Below are 22,636 nucleotides of genomic sequence, written 5' to 3'. Positions count from 1 at the left end.
CATGTACCTTGTACTAGAGGCGACTAATTTCAATGGCATCAACAGCAATAGAAGCGGCTATCGTGGGGGTCGCAGTGGACGTCGTGGCGGCCATGGAGGAGGGCGATATGGCGGTCGTCTAAATAATGGAGGCATCGGAGGTAATTTTTTCCAGCGGAAGTCAGCGACGGAAACAAAATCAATGATAAGTTAATTAGGGGTGGGCCTATTCCCTTCAGTTTCCCCTTGGATCCAATCAGCAAGGTTTGCTGCCTAGCCCACACAACTTTCAGTAACACGGAATTGGGCCGAGGTCTCAATCATCCCATCGGACCAATATGCAAAAACAACATCAACTTTTTTCTCCAGCCCAACAGCCTTTCTCTCATCAGCAAGCTCAACAACAAAATCCTTAGCCCACAACACTTCCACAGATGTTCAATGCTATGATGTTAAATGATCCAGGTCAAGTCGAATGGTACATGAATACTGGTGCCACCTTGCATCTTCACTCAAATTCATGTATACTCAAGTCTGTTTCTAATAAAATCAGTAATTCTTCTTCATTTGTATTAGTTGGTGATGAATCTTTAATACCTGTAACCACAATTAGTCACACTACTCTTCCTCTTCCTAATACTTATAGTACTTTGACTTTTCAAAATGTTTTAATTACTCCCTCTATAATTAAAAACCTGATTTATGTTCATAGTTTTGTTCGTAAAAATGATTGTTTTATTGAATTTGACTCTTTTGGGTTTTATGTGATGGATTTCTGCACCAAACAAATTCTCATCCGATGTGACAGCATTGGTGATCTTTACCCAGTCACTTCTCCACAAACTCAAGACTTCATCTCCGTTGCTCCATCCATATGACATCAACGTCTTGGTCACCCTAGTCAACACATTCTCAAGCATTTAGTTCATAATCGTTCTATTATGTGTTCATCTCATAAAAACTCTACTTTGTGTCATGCATGTCAAATGGTCAAACATGTTAAGTTGTCGTTTAGTTCATCTATTTCTGTTTCACAATTTCCTTTTGAATTAATACACTATGATGTTTGGATGTCTCCTATTAAAAGTTTGAGTGGTATTATATATTATGTCATATTTTTAGATGATTTCTCTCATTATGTTTGGGTCTATCCTATTCATGTTAAATCTGATCTTTTTGACAAATTTGTGCATTTTCGAAATTTTTTCAATAATCAATTTCAAACTGATATCAAATCTTTTCAATGTGATAATAGAGGTGAATATGACAATAAAAAATTTCATCAATTTTTTTCTCAAAACAGTATCCACTTTCTTTTTTCGTGTCCTTATACCTCTCAACAAAACGAAAAAGTCGAATGCATGCTTTGCACTTTAAATAACACCATTCGTACTCTTTTATTTCATGCTCGGCTTCCTCCAACTTTTTGGACCGAAGAACTTCATATGGCGGCTCATCTTCTAAACATTCTTCCATCCATCACCCTCAATAAAGACACTCCTTTTTTTAAATTATACACCATCTTCATGTGTTTGGTTGTCTCTGTTTTCCTCACATTGTTCCTTCTACAAACTCTCCCCAATATCAACTCCATGCATCTCTCTTGTTATCCAACAAACGGCAAAGGATATTGCTGTCTCAATCTTGACACGAACAAAATCATCATATCTCATCATGTGGTATTTAATGAAACTGTTTTTCCATTTGGCTCTATGACACCAAACAAAGCTCCTTCCTACTCATTTCTTGATGATCCCAACTTCTCTCACCCTCTTACTTCAACACCGATGCCAACACATCCTAGTCCAACCATGGTCGCCCCCATGTCGCCATCTACGACTCATTCAACCCAAACCTCGCCTTATCTACCTTCCTTAGACCTTTCTTCTCCCACTCCTACCAGCTCAATTCAATCACCTTCACCTTCCTCTCTCATATCCAATGAGTCTACCGAATTTCCTCATTCTCCTATATCACAGGGTATTCCTCAAACCTCTACTCACTCTCAACATCCAATGCTTACTCGTACTAAACAAGGCATCTTTAAACCCAATTACAAATTAAACCTACATGTTGACACCACTTCCCCTATCCCCAAAAATTATTTAGAAGCTTTTAAGGATCCCAAGTCCCAACTAGCTTAATGCAATGATAAATGAATATTTTGTTCTTATCTCTAACAACACTTGGGTACTTGTTCCAAGACCACATGTTGCTAACATAGTTAATTGTATATGGCTATTCAAGAAGAAATTCAATGCAGATGGGTCATTATTGCACTATAAGGCGCGTCTTGTTGCTAATGGTCGCAGTCAACGACCTGGTATTGATTGTGACGAGACTTTTAGTCCTGTTGTGAAACCCGCTACTATCCACACAGTTCTCAATATTGTTGTCACTCATAAGTGGCCTATCATACAACTAGATGTGAAGAATGCTTTTCTTCATGGACATCTGCACGAAACAATATATATGCACTAGCCATCGGGTTTTCGGGATCCTTATCGCCCTGATTATGTTTGTTTGCTTCAGCGATCGTTGTATGGTCTCAAGCAAGCACCACGTGCATAGTTTCAGTGTTTTTCTAAATTTATCTCTTGTATTGGCTTTGTTCATAGCAGATGTGACTCATCCTTATTCATCTACACATAGGGCACTCACATAGCATATTTGTTACTTTATGTTGATGACATTGCTCTTACAGGCTCCTCTTCTCAGCTTTTGGCTCACATCATTTCCTTATTGAGTGTAGAGTTCTCTATGACAAATCTTGGGGATCTTCACTTTTTTCTAGGTATCTCAGCCACTCGATCGGTTGACGGTTTGTTTCTGTCTCAACACAAATATGCCACTAAGATTCTTGAACGGGCTTCTATGACCAACTACAAACTAACATCAACTCCATCCGACTTGCCTGCCAAGTTTGATGCCACTAGTCCTCCTGTTGCTGACCCCACCTTATATCGCAGTCTGGCTGGTGCATTACAGTATCTTATATTCACTCGCCCAGATATTACCTACGTTGTTCAACAGATATGTTTATACATGCATGACTCGCACGAGCCCCATTTCACTGCTCGCAGGCGTATCTTGCGATATATTCGAGGTACCACTTCCCATGGTCTTCACTTATATGCCTGCCCTATTCGTACCCTCACTGCCTACTCTAGTGCTGACTGGGTTGGATGCCCTGTTACCCAATGCTCTACATCTGGTTATTGTGTCTTTTTAGGACACAATCTTCTATCGTGGTCCTCCAAACGTCAAAATACGACTTCCCGGTCCAGTGTCGAAGCCGAATACATGGGTGTTGCAAATGGTGTGGCTGAAACATGTTGGATTCATAATCTTCTTCTCGAGCTTCACTATATGCCTGCCAAAGCTACTATTGTTTACTGTGATAACGTTAGTGTTGTGTATATGTCATCCAACCCGGTCCATCATCAATGTACAAAGCATATGGAGATTGATTTGCACTTTGTCTGAGACAAAGTAGCCACAGGTCAGGTGCGTGCTCTTCATGTCCCATCTTCATCCTAATATAGAGATATTTTTACAAAGAGTCTTCCATCTCCATTGTTCCTTGAGTTTCAGTCCAGCTTGAACGTTCATGATTCTCAATCATTCAAACTGAAGGGCTGTTAGCATATGTATATTGTTATGCATGTATCTTATGTCTATTGCCGGCCCATTCTAGGTTTGGCCCGTTTATGTTTTGTATTGTACGTTGTGTATATGTTTTGAGTATATTTAATGAAAGGTACTCACTCTAAAATATTAGAGATTACAATAAATACATAGACATGCACACATTGATATATACATACATACACATTCTCATTTTCATTCACATAAATACACATTTAAATATACATATGCATACACATAGTAATAATGATGATGGTAACAATAATAATAACAAATTGACGGTTTTTTAAGGGAATATAATTTTTTAGAAAACAAAATGATAATAAATTTTATTTCGTCTAGTTATTCCATTGTTAATTTCCGACGGATAACTATTAATAATTAAAAGAATTGTTGTCCGTTGATATTAAATCGGTAATTTGATACAATTTTCCGACGAATTTCTGTCGTTTGCCAATTTACAGTTTTTCTCCCATTGGGCATTGGTATTTTGTCGGTCTCTCCAATGGATTTTCTTTTAGTCGGTAATTTCCATTGGTATTGTTTTTTAATAGTGTAAAACGCGTTTGTACGTGTATATGTCGATGTCTGATTTTTTTTTTTATAAAAATAAATGACTACATGCATCGATTCCACTACACTCTTTATGATGAAACATTAAAACGAATCAAAATAATTATAAATGGCTGTTAGTTAGAAAGTTTAAAATTATATATAAATATCATGGTTGTTTTTATTGCTCACTCGTCTACTGTTGCGACACGTAGTAGCTTCCACTGCATCAGGTTTGCTGGTTTGCAATACAAAAATATATGATATTGATTAAAAAACTTAAAGTCGTAAATTTTGAGTTTTTCTATTCTAATGGCTCAGCTTTAGGTCTAATTTAGTGTTCTTACATAATTATTTATTTTGGTTTTAAATGTAACTTTAATGTTTATTATATATTAACTTTAAAATTGCCATCTTTTTTAAGATTGTAAATATGAAAATTAAGTAATTAATAGAGTTGAAAGAAGATGTTTCTTTTTCTTCAAATTAAATAGTTTAAATATTATTAGATTCCCAACAAAAAAAAAACAAGAGGTGTTTTGTGGATTTTCAACTACCATTTGATTTATAAGTGTGATTTATGGGAATCTTTAATGTATTCATATATGAAAGAGAAGAAATTGACAAACAAGTTTCAAAATATATCTTTGTTTTGGCTTATGTTAAAGATCCAACATTAAAATACAATGAATTTGATTATGATAACATTTTTCTATGTTATATGAAAGAACTGGTTTTTTTTTAAAACAACAAATTTAATCCACTTCTAATCTATTTCTAATTTCATCTATGTCTCGACAGAACTTGAATTATTGATCTCAAAAAGGGGATGTAACATTTATATCGTTAGACTAGAAATCATTTGGTATAATAATAATAATAATAATAACAACAACAACAATTGATTCTAAAATACTTTTTATATGAGACATTCTATACAACTCAATACCATAAAAACATCATACTTTAAAAGACATCATTGTTTTAAAAATGTATGTCTATATATACAAATTTTTTCATATATCTTATTTAACCCTTTCTTCCGACTCATTGTCTAGTCAACTTTGTATGCATAGTTATGCTTAAGAAATAACTAAAATGAATTCATTGATTGATGCATTTAGAATACATAAATGTAAGTTTAATCTTTTATCTTCTAACAAAAAAATGGTTGTAAATAACCAAATCATTGCAATATTTTCTCTTAAATTTTAATTATCCCATTTTATTGGATTAATTGTTTAGTTAAAGTAGTTGATAAAATAATAAGATGGAAAGAAGTGGGTGAACGAAATTCACATATGATAATGGTTTTTATTAGTTATATGATTAGAGAAATAAACCTTCCATGTTGACGGGAAAGTTATGTCCTTGTTAAATGCAAGTTGCAATAGTGTCTTTTGTTTATAATTCTATAAAACAGAGAAGTCAATATCATCTTTTCTTCTCATTGTATCATCTATACATGTCATACATAACATAATCAAAATATTTGTTGTGCTTCCTTTCTATTTTTTTGAGTGGCAAGTGGTCTTATTTTAGTGCGTTTTGACATTGAAGAATCTTCTAGGGTATAGGCCCCTATTTGATTGGTAGGGGGGGTTTTCCAAACACATAATCAAATCCTTTTATTGTCCTTTTATGTAGATATGAATTGATCGTTTTTGTTATTTTAGCAAATAAAATATATCAAATTTGTAACAAAACACGATAGATGTGAAGACTAATCATAATAAGTTAATAAACAGTATTGTGTCATCCCCCTACTGTTATAGACTCATAGTGTTATCCATTTTAATTCTAAAATATTTATTTAGAAAGAAAAAAAAAATGCAAAGCAATGTACATTTATTAAAACAGCAAAACCTATATTTGATAATTAATTGTTTAAGATGTATTTTGATATAATAGTTTAAATTATTCACACCGTTGGCACTAAGTTACCAAATTTTTTATTGAGATTTACCAAATTTCCGAATAGTGACCCAATCAATTCAATTGGGCACTCGTCATATACTTTCATTGTTCAATTCTTTAAAAATACGGAAAACCAATTGTTCAAAGTAACTTCATCTAGTTAGTGGTGCACATTCAAAACAAGTCAACTAGTTTGGGCCTGGCTTCGTCTGCTTTATCCAAACCACTAGTTATCTACCGGTTTGGTAATCTATTCATTTGAACCGGTTGAGGAAAACCGGTTTAATAAACTAGCAGTTGGTAAAACGCTATATACTCTCACAAAATAGACTATTTTTGCAATTCTGCTAACTTGTTTTTGTTAACATCTCTTGGCAATATGTTGATAATTTCGACTCTAGTTATGAGGTAATCTCGTTATATTTCATGTATCTCAATCCCCATATTTCAATCTTTTTTTTATGTAAAATAGTGGGCATCTGATTGTGGCCATTTGCAATTTTACATTGTTATAACGACTGTTAAAGTATTGCCTACAAAATCAAACCCAGAAAATGGCAATAAAGCGTGATGCAATAAATAGGCCACATATATTTGACAATATCATATCATCAAATGTAAAAGTAAACCTTTCTCGTTTTGGTGACTATATTTTGTGATTTACTATCTTTCCAAACTTTTATAGTAGGTTTGGAATCTGTTTTTTCTGTTATCGACATGATTATATTGCCATCAACAACAAAACTAATATTACTACATTAAGTCTTCCAAATTCAGAAGCATCAAATAAATAATGTTTACAACACACCAAATCATGTTTATATCAGATAAAAATCTTCAAATTATTTAAAATTGTAACGTTTAGAGCTCAACAGATCCATAAAAGACTACCTCAGCAGGGCCTGTCATATACACATGGTTGTTCTCCTCCCTCCATTCTATCTCCAATGGCCCTCCAGGTAAATCAACCCTACACTTCTGTAATCACAAAACATTAATTTTAATATCAAAATAAAAATTAAACATTTTTATTTATATATCCAAAAAAAAAAAAAAAAAACTTACTCTCTCAGAACAACCCTCAAGGATTGCTGCAACAACTACTGCACATGCTCCAGTTCCACAAGCCAATGTTGCTCCTATACAAAACAGTTTTTATTTTTATTTTTTTAATCCAAAGTTATAAAACTAAAAATTATAACAAGATATAATCATTTTATAATAAGCTATAACCTGCCCCACGCTCCCAAACACGCATCTTTAGATGTGAACGAGAAAACACTTGCACAAATTCTGAAAAAGTATATAACATATTATAAGATTAAATAAAATAAGTAAATAGGTAATATCCTAATATCAAGTTCTTTTATGCTTTTATGATTGTATAACAAATCATAAAGGTAAATAAAACCTGACCTGTGTTAGTTCGGGCAGGAAACAGTGGATGATGTTCAAATTTTGGACCAACTTCTGCCAAATTCAATTCATCAACCACCAAATTCTGTTTACAAGTTATACCACAAAAATCAAAAAAGAAAGTAGAAGGCAAATTTTGATATACAAGAATATATATTTTATAAAAGTTTGATGAATATTGAATATACCTCGTTGTCTTGTGTACCAAAAGTGACACAGTGAGGATTTCCCATACTGACACATGTCACATTCCAGTTTACTCCATCTACTTCAATTTTTGCTTTCACAACTGATTCATCTTTATTTGGTGCTATTTTAGTTGGAACATCTGAAGCCTTCAAAACTGGCTCACCCATGTCAACTTTAACCTGAAGTAACAACAATGTTGAAATTCAATCCACAAGGATAAAAATTCAATGAACTAAATAAGCAAAATTTACTACCTTTCCATCATCTTGTATTTCGGGCACAATTAATCCAGCACCAGTATGTACTGTAAAACTGTAAGAGTACAACAACTAAATGGTACTCAAATCAACTAGAGGAGAGCAGAATTTAATAAATTCTTTATACCTTTGTTTTCCAGGTAAGCTATTGAGATCTGAAATAAACTTTGCAAAGCATCGAACTCCATTGCCACACATCTGTGAGAGGAGGCAGATAATTGAGATTACAGTTTACACAACAATGGACATATCAAGAATTTGTGCTTTGCGAAGTAAAGAAAATCACCTCAGGCTCGCTGCCATCTGAATTAAATATTCTCATGGTATAATCAGTCCCATTATATCCAGGCATTGCAAAGATTACTCCATCTGCTCCAATGCCAAAATTCCGATCACATAACTTAACAGCTTGCTCCGGAGTAACTTTGGGCTCCATTGAATCGAGATTGTTAACCTGATCAAAGCCAATTTTAGGTAAACAATGGATGACACTCCCAACCACTAGCAATCAAATTCATTAAACCGAGCCACTATAAGGTATATGAGTAACATAATGCAATCGTTATTATACTTTGAACAACGAACAGTAACAGAACATCATCAAAATATCTAAAAACTTCACTGGTAGCAATTGTCCATGTAGGCTGAAAGTAGAAATAAGTTTCTTAGTACTTACCATGATAAAGTCGTTACCGAGGCCATGATACTTGACGAAATGAAGAACTCCAGTTTCTCTTCGATCAAGGAATGCAGTCTGAGAGAGATTTTCCTGAGCTGCTACGCTCATTGCTGAGACAGAGAATCGGAGGTTAGGGTTTCGGAGGAGAGAAGTAGTTGTCAGTTTGAGAGCGACAGAAGAGCATTTAAAGGAATTGATTGGAGAAAAGGAGGACGAAGATATGATGGAAAGTGATCGAATATTTGAGGATGTGAGAGGGGCTGAAACAATGGTGGCGACGGACATGATGGCAACGAAGACGCTGATTCGCACGGCGGCTGTCAAGTTGAACCCGGAAGGAGGATGTTGAGTTTATGTTTATGTCCAAAGCCGAAGGGTTTAGGCCGTTTAGCTTTTTTGTTTAATATTTTTGTATATATTTATCAAATATTTTATTAAAAAAAATAGGTTTTTTTTTATGTATTTTAATTAATATGATATCATTTATTAACTTATTGATTTTTTTTTAATTTTAAATTTTAAAACTTTCATTCTAATTAAAATTAATTAATAACATTAAAATTCAAATTAAAATTAAATTAATATATATTATAATATTATATAATTTCACGTATTTATTTAAATCAATAATTATAATTTTATATAACTAAAAAAATATCTTTTAATTTATTTAACTTAATTGTTTAATAATTTTGAAATTTTAATATAAAATTTTAATTAATTTTATAATCATGATCATGTTATAAATTAATAATAAATATAAAAATAAATAAATTTAATACATATAGTTTGTTTGTTTGTTTTTTTTAATATAAATTATAGACTATTGACATTGAAAAATATGGAGATGATCGTTTTGTCTAAGTGAAACTTGACAAACCTTTTTTATTTCTCTTGTTTTATTTTTATTATTATTATTATTATTATTATTATTATTATTATTTTATCTATAATGATCATATTTGTACCCGTAAAAGCACTATACCTGTATATTTTAATAAATAATTTTTATTTTTACTTATTAAAGTTATGTATGATATATTTTATACTATATATTGTTATTTTTTATAATTTTTCCTTTTTAATATACATATCTTCACAAACCTCCTATAACACAGAGAATTTTGGGACTTTATTTTTTCGATAATTAACATCTATATCTCATTCTATTTGTTTTGTTTTATAAAGCTTCTCAAAATTTTCATACTTTTTAACCCTACTTCAACCATCATGTTGATCTTCAAAAAGTAATCAACTTTCACCATAATTAAACAATCGAGCATTTTATTTTTCCTTCTCTTAACCAAATCTATGTTTCCGCTATGTGAAATAAACATACGTAGATAACAAAATGTTTTTTAGTGTTTTGATTATAGTCGAATAGTTTTTATTTGAAAAGAGATAGAGTAAATTACACTAATGGTCCCTATGGTTAGGGGTAATTTGCGCGTTTGGTCCCTAACTTGTTTTTTTAACTCGGAAGGTCCTTATTGTTTGTTTTTGTTACGCATTAGGTCCCTACTGTTGGTTTTTGTTACGCGCTTGGTTCCTGTTTTACCTAAAAATATTATTATTTAAATAGGGAAAAATGATGAGGTATGTAAGATAAGATGAGAGGGGTGGAGTTACAGGTGTTTTTATTTAAATAAATAAATAAATCAAGGGAAAATAGTCTTTTTAGGTAAGACAGGGACCAAGTGCGTAACAAAAACAAACAGTAGGGATATTCCGAGTAAAAAAAATAAGTTAGAGACCAAATGTGCAAATTTCCCTAAACCATAAGGATCATTCGTGTAATTTACTCAAAAAGATCAAACCAAACTTGGACTTTTATTCATGGTCTTGCGGTTGCAGGCTACTAAAACAACAAAAATCATATAATAATAATAACATAAAACACGTCTATAGATTATAGAAGTACAAAATTCTTGCCCATAAGACTGCACGGTGTGGGTGCGGTCCAAGACCGCACTTCATGCCACATAGGACAGGAACACCGACCCCAGACCGTCGTTTGGTGCGGTCTTGGGCGCAGTGTGGTCCTCCAAAGCCGTGTATTCTGATTGGTTGAGGCAACATGGAAAGGATTGAGCCGTTGAGCATTTAATTTTTTTTCCTTTGCTTTTTCTTTCCTATAGATATACATATTAACTTAATTTTTTTTCACAACACAATCTCCTCTCTCTCTCTCTAAAAAAAAATTACCACTCTCTCAAAAATGTCATTTTCTGAAGAATTTCAGACTATTTTTGATACCGCTATTGTGTGTGTTCAAATGACGAAACAAACATACAACGTTGTATGTAACAACGCAGCTGCAAGTTCTCAACAGAGAACACAAAGATATATTTACAGAAATTGTGAAGAATCCAACCAACGTTTGGTGCAAGACTATTTTGCAAATAATGCCACTTACCAAGGGTATTATTTTCGTAGGCGCTTCAGAATGCTCAAAGGTTTGTTCGAACGTATAGTTGAAGATGTAACGAGGGAGTGCATTTTTTTCCAACAACGCTACGATGCTAGAGGTACACTCGGTTTCACTCCCTTACAAAAATGCACGGCCGCACTTCTTCAGTTAGCATATGGCATTCCGCCTGATGCGTTAGACGAAAGTTTTAGGATGTCTGCTAGGATTGCACGAGACAGTCTCCATTTTTTTCTGCAAAACTGTGATTCAGTTTTATGGTCCAAAATATTTACGTAAGCCTACACGTAATGACATCCTGCAATTGCAAGCCCATCATGCTAGTGTGCATGGGTTTCCTGGAATGCTAGGAAGCTTAGATTGTCTCCATTGGGCATGGGAAAATTGCCCTACAACATATCATGGGCAATTTACCCGAGGTGATCATGGTCACCCAACGGTCATACTTGAAACAGTTGCATCACAAGATATGTTGATTTGGCATGCTTTTTTTGGTTCTCCTGGTTCGATTAACGACATCAACGTTCTTAACCGTTCACTAATATTTAACAACATATATGATGAATCGGCACCAGATTCTTCTTTTCAAGTGCGTGGAATGCCATATAAGTATGGTTATTATCTGGTCGATGGAATCTATCCTGAGTATGCTGTGTTTGTTAAATCGTTTTCAGCTCCACATGGTTCTAGACGAAAGAAATTCAAGAGAGCTCAAAAAAGAGCTAGGAAGGATGTTGAGCGTGCTTTTGGAGCTCTGAAGAAACGGTGGTTCATATTGAAAAAACCACCAGCTTATTTGGACGAGGAAAAACTTCAAGAAATCATGTATACATGTATTATATTGCCTAACATGATTATTGAAGACGAAGGAAGAATGATATGTGCGTTTGACGAGGAAGAAACCATACCAGAGACACAATCAATAGAAATTGGTGGCGAAGACTATATAAACAGGAGAGCAAAGATACGTTGCACTGAAACATTTCACAATCTTCGCAATGACTTAGTGGAACACATTTACGGGGGTTCAAAACATTAACCTTAATTTGGATCCACCGGATGACCCCGAAGACGAGTTCTCGGAGAACGACTTTATGTAGTTTGCTTTAGTTATTTTATTTATGTTTTTTAAGTTTCTAGGATTATTTAAATGTCATGTGTGTGGGTTTTTTTGGTAACACAATGTACTGTTTTTTTTAATTTTCAAGTAATGAAAAATTATGTTTTTTTTATTAAAATAGAAGTTATATTAAATAAAAATAGTTAAAAAAAAAGGAAGTTTTATTAAATTAAAATACTTAAAAAAACAAAAAAAAAAATAAAAGAAATGAAAAGTGTCGCACCACACCCTTGGTGTGGCAAGAAACCACAATTGAGTGGTAAAAAGTGACATGACGCTTATGTGGCGGGGGAGAGAGTGTGGTTTCGGGGACACCGCTCCCTCGAGCCTAATAAGAAAATTTAGGCCCAACAAAATCCATAGAGGGCCTAACCTGTCCTGCCTTGTTATAATTATGTCAAGTTGACGTGAATGAAAATGATTGACATAGAAATAATCAAATAAAGTCAAATGTGACTTCAAATGTGTTTTTGGTTATAAGAAATTAAATATCTCCTGCCTTTTCTTTTTATTTATCTTTCTATCCATGTAAAATGGTGACATGTGTCATGTTTGGATAAAATTATCATTAATTTAATACACTTATCATGATTTCAAATGGGTAGTAGAATATGTAGGAAGAAAAATACGAGGATATTTAATTTCTCTTTGGTTATATAAATCTAATGAGTTAGATTAGTGGGTGTGGACAACTAGTTAAAAGGTGTTATCGTATTCAAAAATTGTTACCTCACATGTCATATCAATATGATGTTATAACATCAAATGAAGGAAATAGACAACTAGTTATAACACTCTATGTCATCATTTCTTTTTGTAGTGACCTTTTATGATGTCGAATGCGGTAAACGAACTGAACGTTCAACAAACCGTTCGTGAAATGTTCGGCGGGAAGTTCGTTTATGTTCGTTTATTTAATAAATGAACGAACATGAACAAAAATTATCGTTCATTTAGTTAAATGAACGAACATAAACAATGGTCTCGTTCGTTCATTCATGTTCGTGAACGTTTGTCTATAATGTTCGTTTAAGTTTATTTATATTCATTTATATTCAATTTGATTTTATTATATTGCTATATTATATGTTCGTTTATGTTCATATATGCTCAATTGCGTTTTTTTTATCTTTGTTCGTTTATGTTTGTTCGTTTATGTTCGTTTAGCATGTTCACAAACATGAACAAAGTAATTTGTTAAACGAACGAACACGAACAAAAAAATCTCGTTCATTTATCCGTTCGTGTTTGTTTGTTGTTCGGCTAAATTAAACGAACAAACGTGAATAAGACCTTGTTCGTGTTCGTTTGGTTCGTATACAACCCTACTCCACACTATTTGTAATAAATGCACACTCTAGTCTACTTTTATACTATGAAAACTATAAAACTGAATCTCCAATAAATATTGTCCTAGTGTAAGCTACATTTCCTCTCACCTTCTCCACTTTTCACTAATTCCATGTGGAGCATTTTTTTCATCTTATTCAAGTTATTCATTATTTTTTTCTATCTTTTTCCAAAAATTAGAGCAATCGGTATGGGTACAAACGAGATACAATGTGAGTGAGGTGGCACCCCTCAACGGCGTTACGATGAGAAGCACACTGCCCCCAATCTCGTTGCACCTCGTTGCGTGGGTTCTCGTTGTCGTGGAGACGAATTGTAACGCGCAAATAACCGTTGTTATTTAGACCGTTTGATAACGGTAAAATTCAAAAAAAAAAATTACCTTTTTACCTCTCTCTCTCTCTCTCTCTCTCTCTCTCTATATATATATATATATATATATATATATATATATATATATATATATATATATATATATATACTTTATTTCAAATTTTTATATACCTTTCTCTCATTCTCTCTATATCTTATACACATTTTTCATTATGATTTCAAAAAATGGAGCAAAACCCAAACACCCATCCCCCCCCCCTCCATCATCAAACCCAAACACAACCTTGCCTCTCGGATTTGCGGGGTACAAAAATTATTTCAACCTTTTGTCGTCTCAAGGTTCACCACAAATCTCATACCAAGGTGTCGCTTTCAATCCCGTTTCACCGCCACTGTAATTTCCCAACTCACCTTACGTTCAACAAAATCAATTTGGTTAAAACCCAAATTTACAACAAAATCTTTTCTCTACTTTTGGTTCGATGCAACAAACAACCAACCAACCATCGCCTACAACACAACCATCAATTCAAGTGGAAGCGGGAAGTAGTAAGAAAGGGAAAAGGAAAGGGAAATCAATAGCGGTAGAAACAGAAAATGCAGACGTTCCACAATGGTGGACACTGGAGGAGGAATACGCTTTGACGGCGGCTTGGTGTGCTACTTCAAAAAACGAACTTCGCGGAAATGGAATGAAAAAAATGAGCTTATTGGGGGGCGGTGCTCGGCAAGTTTCACGTTATTTTAAAGAAAAATTCATATCGTAACAATGACATGTTGAGCAGCAAATGGGGTATGATAACTAAGCGGTTCAGCAAATTCAACGATATTTACAACCGGCTTGAGGCGCAACAACAAAGCGGAACCAACGACTTCGATTTGTTCAAATCTGCTAAGGAACAATATCGGGTCGAAATGGGTCATGTTTTCGACTTTGAAAAATCATGGGAATTGTTGCGAGCGGATCCAAAGTGGAATAAAATGCCTACATCGTCGGAGGTTCGATCCAAAATGTCTCGCAATTCTAGCCCGGTCGACGTGTCGGACGCACGGACTAACATTAGCCTAAACGCCGATGACGATGAGATCCCGGATGATATCCAAGAGATATCCCCACCACGACGACCGCCCGGACGCGACAAAGCGAGGCGCGCTGCAAGACATGCGGAGGAGGTGGAGACGAGAGCAAAAGATACGGTGGAAATGAGAGCGAAATTCGACGAGCACAATTTATTAATAAAAGAAAAAAATGACTTGAAACGTCGTCATTTGGAGTTTCTGGAAAGGCAGACACGGGAGAAGCAGAAGCAAAAAGAGAGTGAACTAATGACACATCAGTTGTCAATTCTTCGGACAAACGAGGAGGGTTTAACTCCTACTGATCTAGCGGTGCTACAAGCGATGAAGGAACAAATTAGAAAAAAATATTTGGGTTAATTATGATTGGTGTGTGGTTTTAGTAGTAATTTGAATGGTATTTTAGTTATTAATTTAGGTTTAAAATTTTGTTTTTTTAATTGTAATTGGAATTTTAGATTTTAAATATTATGTCTTTTTTTTGTTTTTAAAATTATATGTTTTATAAAAAATATATTAGTTATTAAAAAAACGCAAAAAGAAAAAAAAGTAAAAAAAAACGAAATAGTAAAAAAAAAATACAAAAATAAAAATATTTATTTTCAAAAAGTTGGTGTTTCATCTTCTTGCATCTTATAACCAATGTGTTATAACACAATTTGCTTATGTGGCATGTGAAGTGGCACAACTTGGTGTTACACCTTGTTGTCCACACCCAATGCTCTTATTTATCTCGGCAAAAGTAATTTTCTTTTTTTATAACTGATTTTAAAAAGTATTTCACTGTTTACTTTTATTTAGGTTCAATATTGATTTTTTGCAGCTTGATTTTTTTTGTTTAATGGGAATAACGAAACTATTTATTTATTTTATTAAATTGTAATATATATTTTTATAAATGTGATTTGTTTAGTTTTATTAATTTATATAAAGATATATCGTAGAATATTAGTACAAGATAAATTTCATAAATAATTTTGTTTTTATTTTTTCTTTTTGGTTTTCTTAGCCACTGATTCTTTTTCTTGAAAACTTTCATTATTATAAATTTTATTATAGTTTGAGGTTGGGGTTTAGTAGCTTCATTGTTTTGATATTATTTACATATTTTAGGTCTAGCCACAAGTTTATCAATTTAAAAGAATAACATTAAATTTTTTTTTCATATAATTATATTTATTCTTTATACAAAATTATCTCTTAAGTTAAGTGAAAGATTTTTATAATAACATTATAAAATAAAAAAATATATATGTTCTATTTGTTTAAGTTAACAGTTAATGAATATATATATATATATATATATATATATATATATATATATATATATATATATATATATATATATATATATATATATATATATATATATAGGTTCAGGTTCATTTGAGACCATTCTAATTTTGTGAGACCGTGAGACCAAATCTAAAAATAATTTTAAAATGCAAAATAAATGGAAAAATCCAAAAATTCTTTTTTTAAATGTTATTTTCGGAACTTGAATTAACTAAAAAAATATATTAAAAAAATATAAAAAAAAATAAAAAAAAATAAAAAAAATCCGTTTTTTTTTTGAAAAATACGTGAAATATTCTAAAAAATAATTTTAAAATGCAAAATAAATGGAAAAATCTAAAAATTCTTTTTTTAAATATTATTTTCGGAACTTGAATTAACTAAAAAAAATTAAAAAAAATTAAAAAAAATCTATTTTTTTTTAAAAATACGTGAAATATTCTAAATAGAATATTACACTGTACATATTCTAAAAATAATTTTAAAATGCAAAATAAATGGAAAAATCAAAAAAAAAAAAAATTTAAATATTATTTTTGGAACATGAATTAACTAAAAAAAAATAAAAAAAATAAAAAATAATAAACAAATGCGTCTCACGGTCTCACAAAATATAAGTGGTCTCAAATGAACCTAACCCTATATATATATAAGAGAATTAAAGAAAACAAAAATAAAAAAATATTTTTTTTCGGAAAACAATGTAAACAAATCCTTAATTAAAGAAAATGATTAGTTAATAGTAATGATTAACCTAAAATATATTAGAGTAAGGTGGAGTATGGTGGAGTGTCCACAACAACACCTTAAAATCAGAGTCACTCACTTCTTATTTATAGGAAATGCTAAACTCATCACACAATCTAAGAGGATAAGTCATATCCAAAGAGAACTTTGTACCCTAACACTTTATTTTTTCGATTTAATTTTTATATTTAAACAAAATTAATTAAAGCATGTTATTTAAATAAAATCTATTTTTTTTAATTAAACATAACATTTAAAAATCTAAAAAAACATTACAACAAAAAAGTAACATTTAAAAAAAGTTACATTTTGCCCATAATTTATTCATTTTCATTTCCATCGTACATAAAATCAGTCTAATCTTCTTGAAGTTGTTTGTGTTTCCGTGCGTCTTTAATATCTACGACCCTATGTAAATATTTCGTTGTCCGGCGTTGAAATTGTATGTGTCTAGGATCCGAAGCCGAATATTTCGCAATATTTCATCATTTATCTTCAACCACCATGTTATGCATTATGTTACATGCATACGTAATATCTTGTAGAACGTCTAACTGATATGGCCGTGTCGCATGTTCAAATTATGTGTCATTCCGACTACAGAACTCCAAAAGCATGTTCCATATCCTCATGTGCTTCTTCTTGTTTTCTCTTGAAATTTGTTCACTTGGTGTTATTGGGTGTCGAAATGCCTCATGAATGTGGAATATGTTGGATATATTCTATCCGTAAGATAATACCTAAACTTATATTCATTTTCATTCATTGTGAAAGGAGCATCTGATGTCTTTCCTGACAAAATATTGTCAAATATTGGTTACTTATCAAGAACGTTCACGTTGTTGTTCGAACCCGCAACCCCGAAAAAAGTATGTCAAATCCATAAATCTTGGGAAGCAGTCGCCTCTAATACCAACAAAGGTGTTCCATGATGACCACTTGCGTACTAACATTTCCATGCCACGGGACAATTTCTCCATTTCCAGTGTGTGCAATCAATGTTTCCAAGCATACCCGGAAAACTGTGTTTCTTCTTGCGTCGCATATAGTTGTTGCATATCATTCAACGAAGGTTTGCGCATATAAACGTTACCGAAGGTTTCGACAACATGTCTTGCCAATCTTTACAAACTTTCTCTAGCAGTTCTCTTAGACATTCTTATATAATCGTCAATCGAATTAGGTGACTCTCTTATTGCCATAAGCTTAATTGTGGCAACACATTTCTATAACCATGTGAATCCTCACTTACCTCTAGTATCATATCTCATTTGGAAAAATTAATACCTAAACGTATATTTAATATGTAAAAGCTATATTTGAAAGAAACAATGTATTTAAATTATGTAAGAGCTATATTTGAAAGAAATAATACCTGTTTTCCAAGGCTTGGCTACCCGAACAAAAACATTTTTTTTGCAAACGAAACCTTCTTTTGAAATCGTGTGGCTAGTAGACACAATGATTTGCAAAATAATCGTGAACTAGACGTTCGTGCCCTTCTTCACGATCTATGTTTAACGTCGTACGTCTGATTAATAGAGGAGCTGGATTTGGTTGTAGCAGAACGTTCGTGAAATACTCGTAAATCATAGAGATGAACATATTATTGTCATCACTATCATCAAACGGATTTTTTTTAGTTATTGAAAGTTTATGGAATAGAGAGAAAAGTGGTAATTAAAATTAAATATAATAGTATGTATTTATAGGTAAAGCAATTTTTTTTTAAAATTATTACTGTTTTTCAACGGTCAATTGGTGAAAAAGAAAAAAAAATATGCATTATCGATCGTTGTCGTTTCAACGAAGGAACACATAACGGGTAGGAAGCAGTGTTCCCCCTGTGGTCACGGAAACGAATATGTACTCTTATCATGTACGAAATTGATGAATGAAACGAATGTGTACTATTATCATGTACGAAATGATGAATGAATGCTTAATTTATGTAAATTAAAATTGTAGTGTAACATCATGGGTTCAAGTGCTTGGGGAGAGCGGTAGCTAGTTGGCGGATTGGGGGTAAGCTCGAGAGCTGTTAGTGGTTGGCGGATCGGGGGAAAGCCCGAGAGTAGTTAATGGTTGGTAGATCGGGGGTAAGCCTGAAAGTGATTACTGGTCGGCGGATCAGGTCTATCAGAGCCAAGTGTGTAGATAGTCTAGTTTACTATGTGTTCGATTGGTTTATGTTCAGGGTTTCGTTGGTGTGTTTGTAGGAAAGGTTAGTGGCGACGGCGGCCAACTGTGGGTTCTGTAATTCGATTTATCAGTAGGACGACGCGAGGACGGGGAGAATTTGGGTCAGATCGAATCTGTGAATATTTTGTTAGCAAGGTTAATTATAGGATGAAATTGTATGTTGGATTCTTCAGGTTATGGCTAAGGAATTAGTTTCTTACAATGGGGTTAATTCTCATTTCTCCACTAGGGCTTACTATTTCGCAAAATAGATTAAATTGACAAGGGTTATTAAAGTGGTTAGATGGTGGAGCATCGACCCAGTGTTGCGGCAGTTGAGAGAGCGATTGTTAGGCGTCTAGTCCAAGAATAGACTTGGCTTCTATTCGTGAAGACCTTGGGATGGAACTGCATACCATGGTATGAGAGAGGTTTCGGCTAGTGCAACTGGAGTGGGACTGGAAGAACCTGCAAAAAGTGTGTGGTGTATATAAGAGGTAGTTTGTAAGGACTGATTTCGAAGAAGAAATCTAATTTAAATAGGAGAGGACCGTAACACCCGTTTTCCACGATGGCACGGTAGAGGGCTTTGAGGGATCAAAGGTAAGGTTTTTGGTTAAAACCCTGTGCCACGATGTGGTGAATGGAGCACCACGACGTTACATACCAAACACATGAAAAACGTGTTTGGATGGCCGACACGACGTGACAAGAAGAAGGCCATGATGTGGCAGCTGCTGCTGCCCAAGCCTTTGATCTTTTAGGGTTTCTTCCATATTTATGCACCTAATCTCAAGGATTAGGCCATCCTCTTCAACTTCCACCCTCATCACAAAACCCTAGCTCCATGCATGTTTGAGATCGTATCTTCATGATTTGGAGCTTATTCTTTGGATTTTTGGTTGAGCTTGAGGAAGAAGGAAGTTCATATTGGTGCAAGGAAGCAAGGAGTTGGTTTGGACCCATAATTCTATTATGATTTTTGAGCTATTTGAGTTATAAAGTTCTTACCTTGGCATTTCTTTTTCTTGATTCATGTTTGGGGTCATTTTGAGTCATTTTGTTCCCTTCCATGGATGCTCTTGGAGTTTGAGGAACTTCATAGCTTGTTATGGTCGTTTTTGTAGTCTATAAGCTTCTGGTAATTAAGAAAGAGTCATGGTTAGAGTTACTTTGTGTCCATCTTGAGGATTTGGCCTCATTAAGGACTTACTGGACTTAGAATTGTAGATAATGCCTTGTGGTGGATTCCTAATCGATAAAGTTGGAAACTTTATCCATTAAATTATTGAAATAGATTATATCTAAAGTTATGGGTTTATATCTGTAAGGATTAAGCACTTAATAAAGAGTATGACATTCTGCCAGGATCCACGACATGGAAAGGTCCCACATGTCGACTGTTTTGTCTTGACATGCCCACGATGTGGCCAATAGGTCTCCACTTCATGGTGAACATTGACTTGGTTGGTCGTTGACCTTTAATTAGTTTGGCCTTGGGTAAAATTTGAAGGAATTTGGTTATTGATTGAGAATCTATCTTTGTTTGATGATAGTGGGTTCGCTGAGGCGATCAATATAGAGAATGAGGGTGTTGCTGTATTTCCTTGGGTCTTTGATTTGTGTGAGTTTCCTTACTATACCACGTGTTACAGTATATATCCTTGTATGTTAGGATATACGAGTAGTGATATGCTAGTTAGAGTACCAGGGGTCAGTTATCGTCTAGTTGAGTGCCCTAGGGGTTGTATGCAATCATGTAGGATAAATAGCATGAGAACTCTTGATATAGGATTTCTTTCCTATTCCTTGTTTGGTTGTGGCTCTAGATTCGGATCACGTGTTCGATTTTCTATCTCGCCTTTGATTACATATAACTATGCATTCATCAACGATATGCTAGTAGTGACGTAGGGTACTGTATGAGGCTTGTATGTTGTAGTGAGCTGTTAGACAGGTAGACTAGTATAGAGATTTGTATGTGTTTATGTTACTTTTTTGATTGCATTATTGGTTTATATGTCTTCATATCGGGTGGTGGGTTGAGGTGATCATGTTTTGTGTTGAAGGCCAAGATACCCGGGCGAGCCAGATGTATGTTGTCGGCCAGGTGCGGATCAACTGTATGTTATAAGCACAAAAGGGGGGACCAATCGTTAACCGGAGGCCCATGTAACTGGTCCAGGTGTACTGCAGGCCTCGCGAGGCGGTCAAGTCATACTGAAGGCTCGTGTGTGCATACATTGTATGTGTATTGTGGTGTGTGGTATTTTAGGGGAACTCACTTATCTTTGGCTTACAGTTGTGGATTAAATGTTTTTCAGGTACCACTGATGATCGTGGGAAGTCAAAGGCGTGATTGTACATAATCATCAACATCATTAGTGATTCCGCATTTATTATATTACTTTAATTTTCAAGCAAATGTATTTGGAACAAATAAGTTTTCTTAACTTGGTTTTATGAAAATAATGTTTTACCTTAATTAAAAATGAAAAATATTTGTTTGTTAAAATGGGACATTTCATATCTGTTATTTTCTATCCTCGAGCTGCGAATTACTATCTACTTGGTCTTCGATTTTGACCCAATTTTCGGCCCATAGCCTAACAAAACTGTGTGTTTATAAAAGGTTTTTTTTTCTTAGTAAATTACATTCGGGTATTCTCCAATTGCGATTTACCCTAAAATAATCTTGATTTGGCAAAAAAAAAAAATCACAGGTACAAGCTTCTAATACACAAGACGTGCATAAACTACTTGTACATTCTCATGAGGACCATCCTTCTATGAAAGTATAAGTCCCTGATACATGATATGTGCATCAACAGCTTGTACGTTATATATATATATATATATATATATATATATATATATATATATATATATATATATATATATATATATATATATATATATATATATAGAGAGAGAGAGAGAGAGAGAGGGAGAGAGAGAGATTCAAATGTGGATTGACATCTATTGTGCGGACGTGTGGACAGTGCTATTCTGTGAAATGACAAAGAAAATATGTTATTTAATAATATAAATACGTTCAATCTTACATCACTATTGTCATTTTCATACATTCTCAGTAATTAAATCGTCTATAAAGTTATTATAGGCCTTTTATTATTATTCTCATTCTGTCAGAATGTTGTCAGAATGTTTATTGAGTCGTATTTTGTAACAATGAAAATGAGAGAAAAACGATGTGTATGAACAAAAATGAATAAGAATTAGTGAGAATGCATGAAAATGATGATAGTTGTATAAGATTGAACGTGGTCAAATTACTAAACAACTTATTCTCTTAGTTAGGCCTGGCAATGGAGCGGGTTTTGACCCTGATCCGATCCAAACCCTTAACAATTATATGCGTTTAGAGCATAGTTTTTGATCCGTTTACCTGTTAACGACCCGTACCCGCTAACACTTTTATTAAAAGGGTCGAGTATGGATCAACA

General features: G+C 33.4%; 4 protein-coding genes across 4 annotated transcripts; 3 read left to right on the top strand and 1 right to left on the bottom strand.

Moving 5' to 3' along the window:
- Window position 1: 1 nt before the first annotated feature.
- Window positions 2–3,465, top strand: LOC111911694 (uncharacterized mitochondrial protein AtMg00810-like). Its single transcript, XM_023907447.1, has 2 exons — window positions 2–140; window positions 2,684–3,465. Exons 1-2 carry the CDS (start codon window positions 2–4, stop codon window positions 3,463–3,465), a joined length of 921 nt encoding a protein of 306 aa, XP_023763215.1.
- Window positions 3,466–6,817: 3,352 nt separating this feature from the next.
- Window positions 6,818–9,018, bottom strand: LOC111911718 (diaminopimelate epimerase, chloroplastic). The gene is made up of 9 exons (XM_023907469.3): window positions 8,635–9,018; window positions 8,245–8,412; window positions 8,086–8,156; window positions 7,956–8,013; window positions 7,701–7,880; window positions 7,513–7,597; window positions 7,330–7,389; window positions 7,162–7,235; window positions 6,818–7,074 (listed from the first exon to the last, which is right to left on the bottom strand). Exons 1-9 carry the CDS (start codon window positions 8,920–8,922, stop codon window positions 6,958–6,960), a joined length of 1,101 nt encoding a protein of 366 aa, XP_023763237.1. The 5' UTR covers window positions 8,923–9,018; the 3' UTR covers window positions 6,818–6,957.
- Window positions 9,019–11,408: 2,390 nt separating this feature from the next.
- Window positions 11,409–12,104, top strand: LOC111911693 (uncharacterized). Its single transcript, XM_023907446.1, has one exon. It carries the CDS (start codon window positions 11,409–11,411, stop codon window positions 12,102–12,104), a length of 696 nt encoding a protein of 231 aa, XP_023763214.1.
- Window positions 12,105–14,350: 2,246 nt separating this feature from the next.
- LOC111911692 (uncharacterized) lies at window positions 14,351–15,305 on the top strand. Its single transcript, XM_023907445.2, has 2 exons — window positions 14,351–14,595; window positions 14,654–15,305. The coding sequence occupies exons 1-2, from the start codon at window positions 14,351–14,353 to the stop codon at window positions 15,303–15,305; spliced, it is 897 nt and encodes a 298-aa protein (XP_023763213.2).
- Window positions 15,306–22,636: the final 7,331 nt, after the last annotated feature.

The sequence above is a fragment of the Lactuca sativa genome, chromosome 2, assembly GCF_002870075.4.
Source record: "Lactuca sativa cultivar Salinas chromosome 2, Lsat_Salinas_v11, whole genome shotgun sequence".
Lineage (NCBI taxonomy): Eukaryota > Viridiplantae > Streptophyta > Magnoliopsida > Asterales > Asteraceae > Lactuca > Lactuca sativa.
This window is presented reverse-complemented; position numbering and strand designations above follow the sequence as displayed.

What these genes read in the sequence shown, in the direction of transcription:
- LOC111911692 (XM_023907445.2), top strand. Translation starts at nt 14,351, where the DNA reads ATGCAACAAACAACCAACCAACCATCGCCTACAACACAACCATCAATT. An exon ending in TTATTGGGGGGCGGTGCTCG is followed by an intron (nt 14,596 to 14,653) that starts GCAAGTTTCACG and finishes CATGTTGAGCAG; the next exon opens with CAAATGGGGTATGATAACTA.
- LOC111911694 (XM_023907447.1), top strand. Translation starts at nt 2, where the DNA reads ATGTACCTTGTACTAGAGGCGACTAATTTCAATGGCATCAACAGCAAT. An exon ending in AAATAATGGAGGCATCGGAG is followed by an intron (nt 141 to 2,683) that starts GTAATTTTTTCC and finishes TTGCTCTTACAG; the next exon opens with GCTCCTCTTCTCAGCTTTTG.
- LOC111911693 (XM_023907446.1), top strand. Translation starts at nt 11,409, where the DNA reads ATGCTAGGAAGCTTAGATTGTCTCCATTGGGCATGGGAAAATTGCCCT.
- LOC111911718 (XM_023907469.3), bottom strand. Translation starts at nt 8,922, where the DNA reads ATGTCCGTCGCCACCATTGTTTCAGCCCCTCTCACATCCTCAAATATT. An exon ending in TCGGTAACGACTTTATCATG is followed by an intron (nt 8,413 to 8,634) that starts GTAAGTACTAAG and finishes GGCTTTGATCAG; the next exon opens with GTTAACAATCTCGATTCAAT. An exon ending in CAGATGGCAGCGAGCCTGAG is followed by an intron (nt 8,157 to 8,244) that starts GTGATTTTCTTT and finishes CTCCTCTCACAG; the next exon opens with ATGTGTGGCAATGGAGTTCG.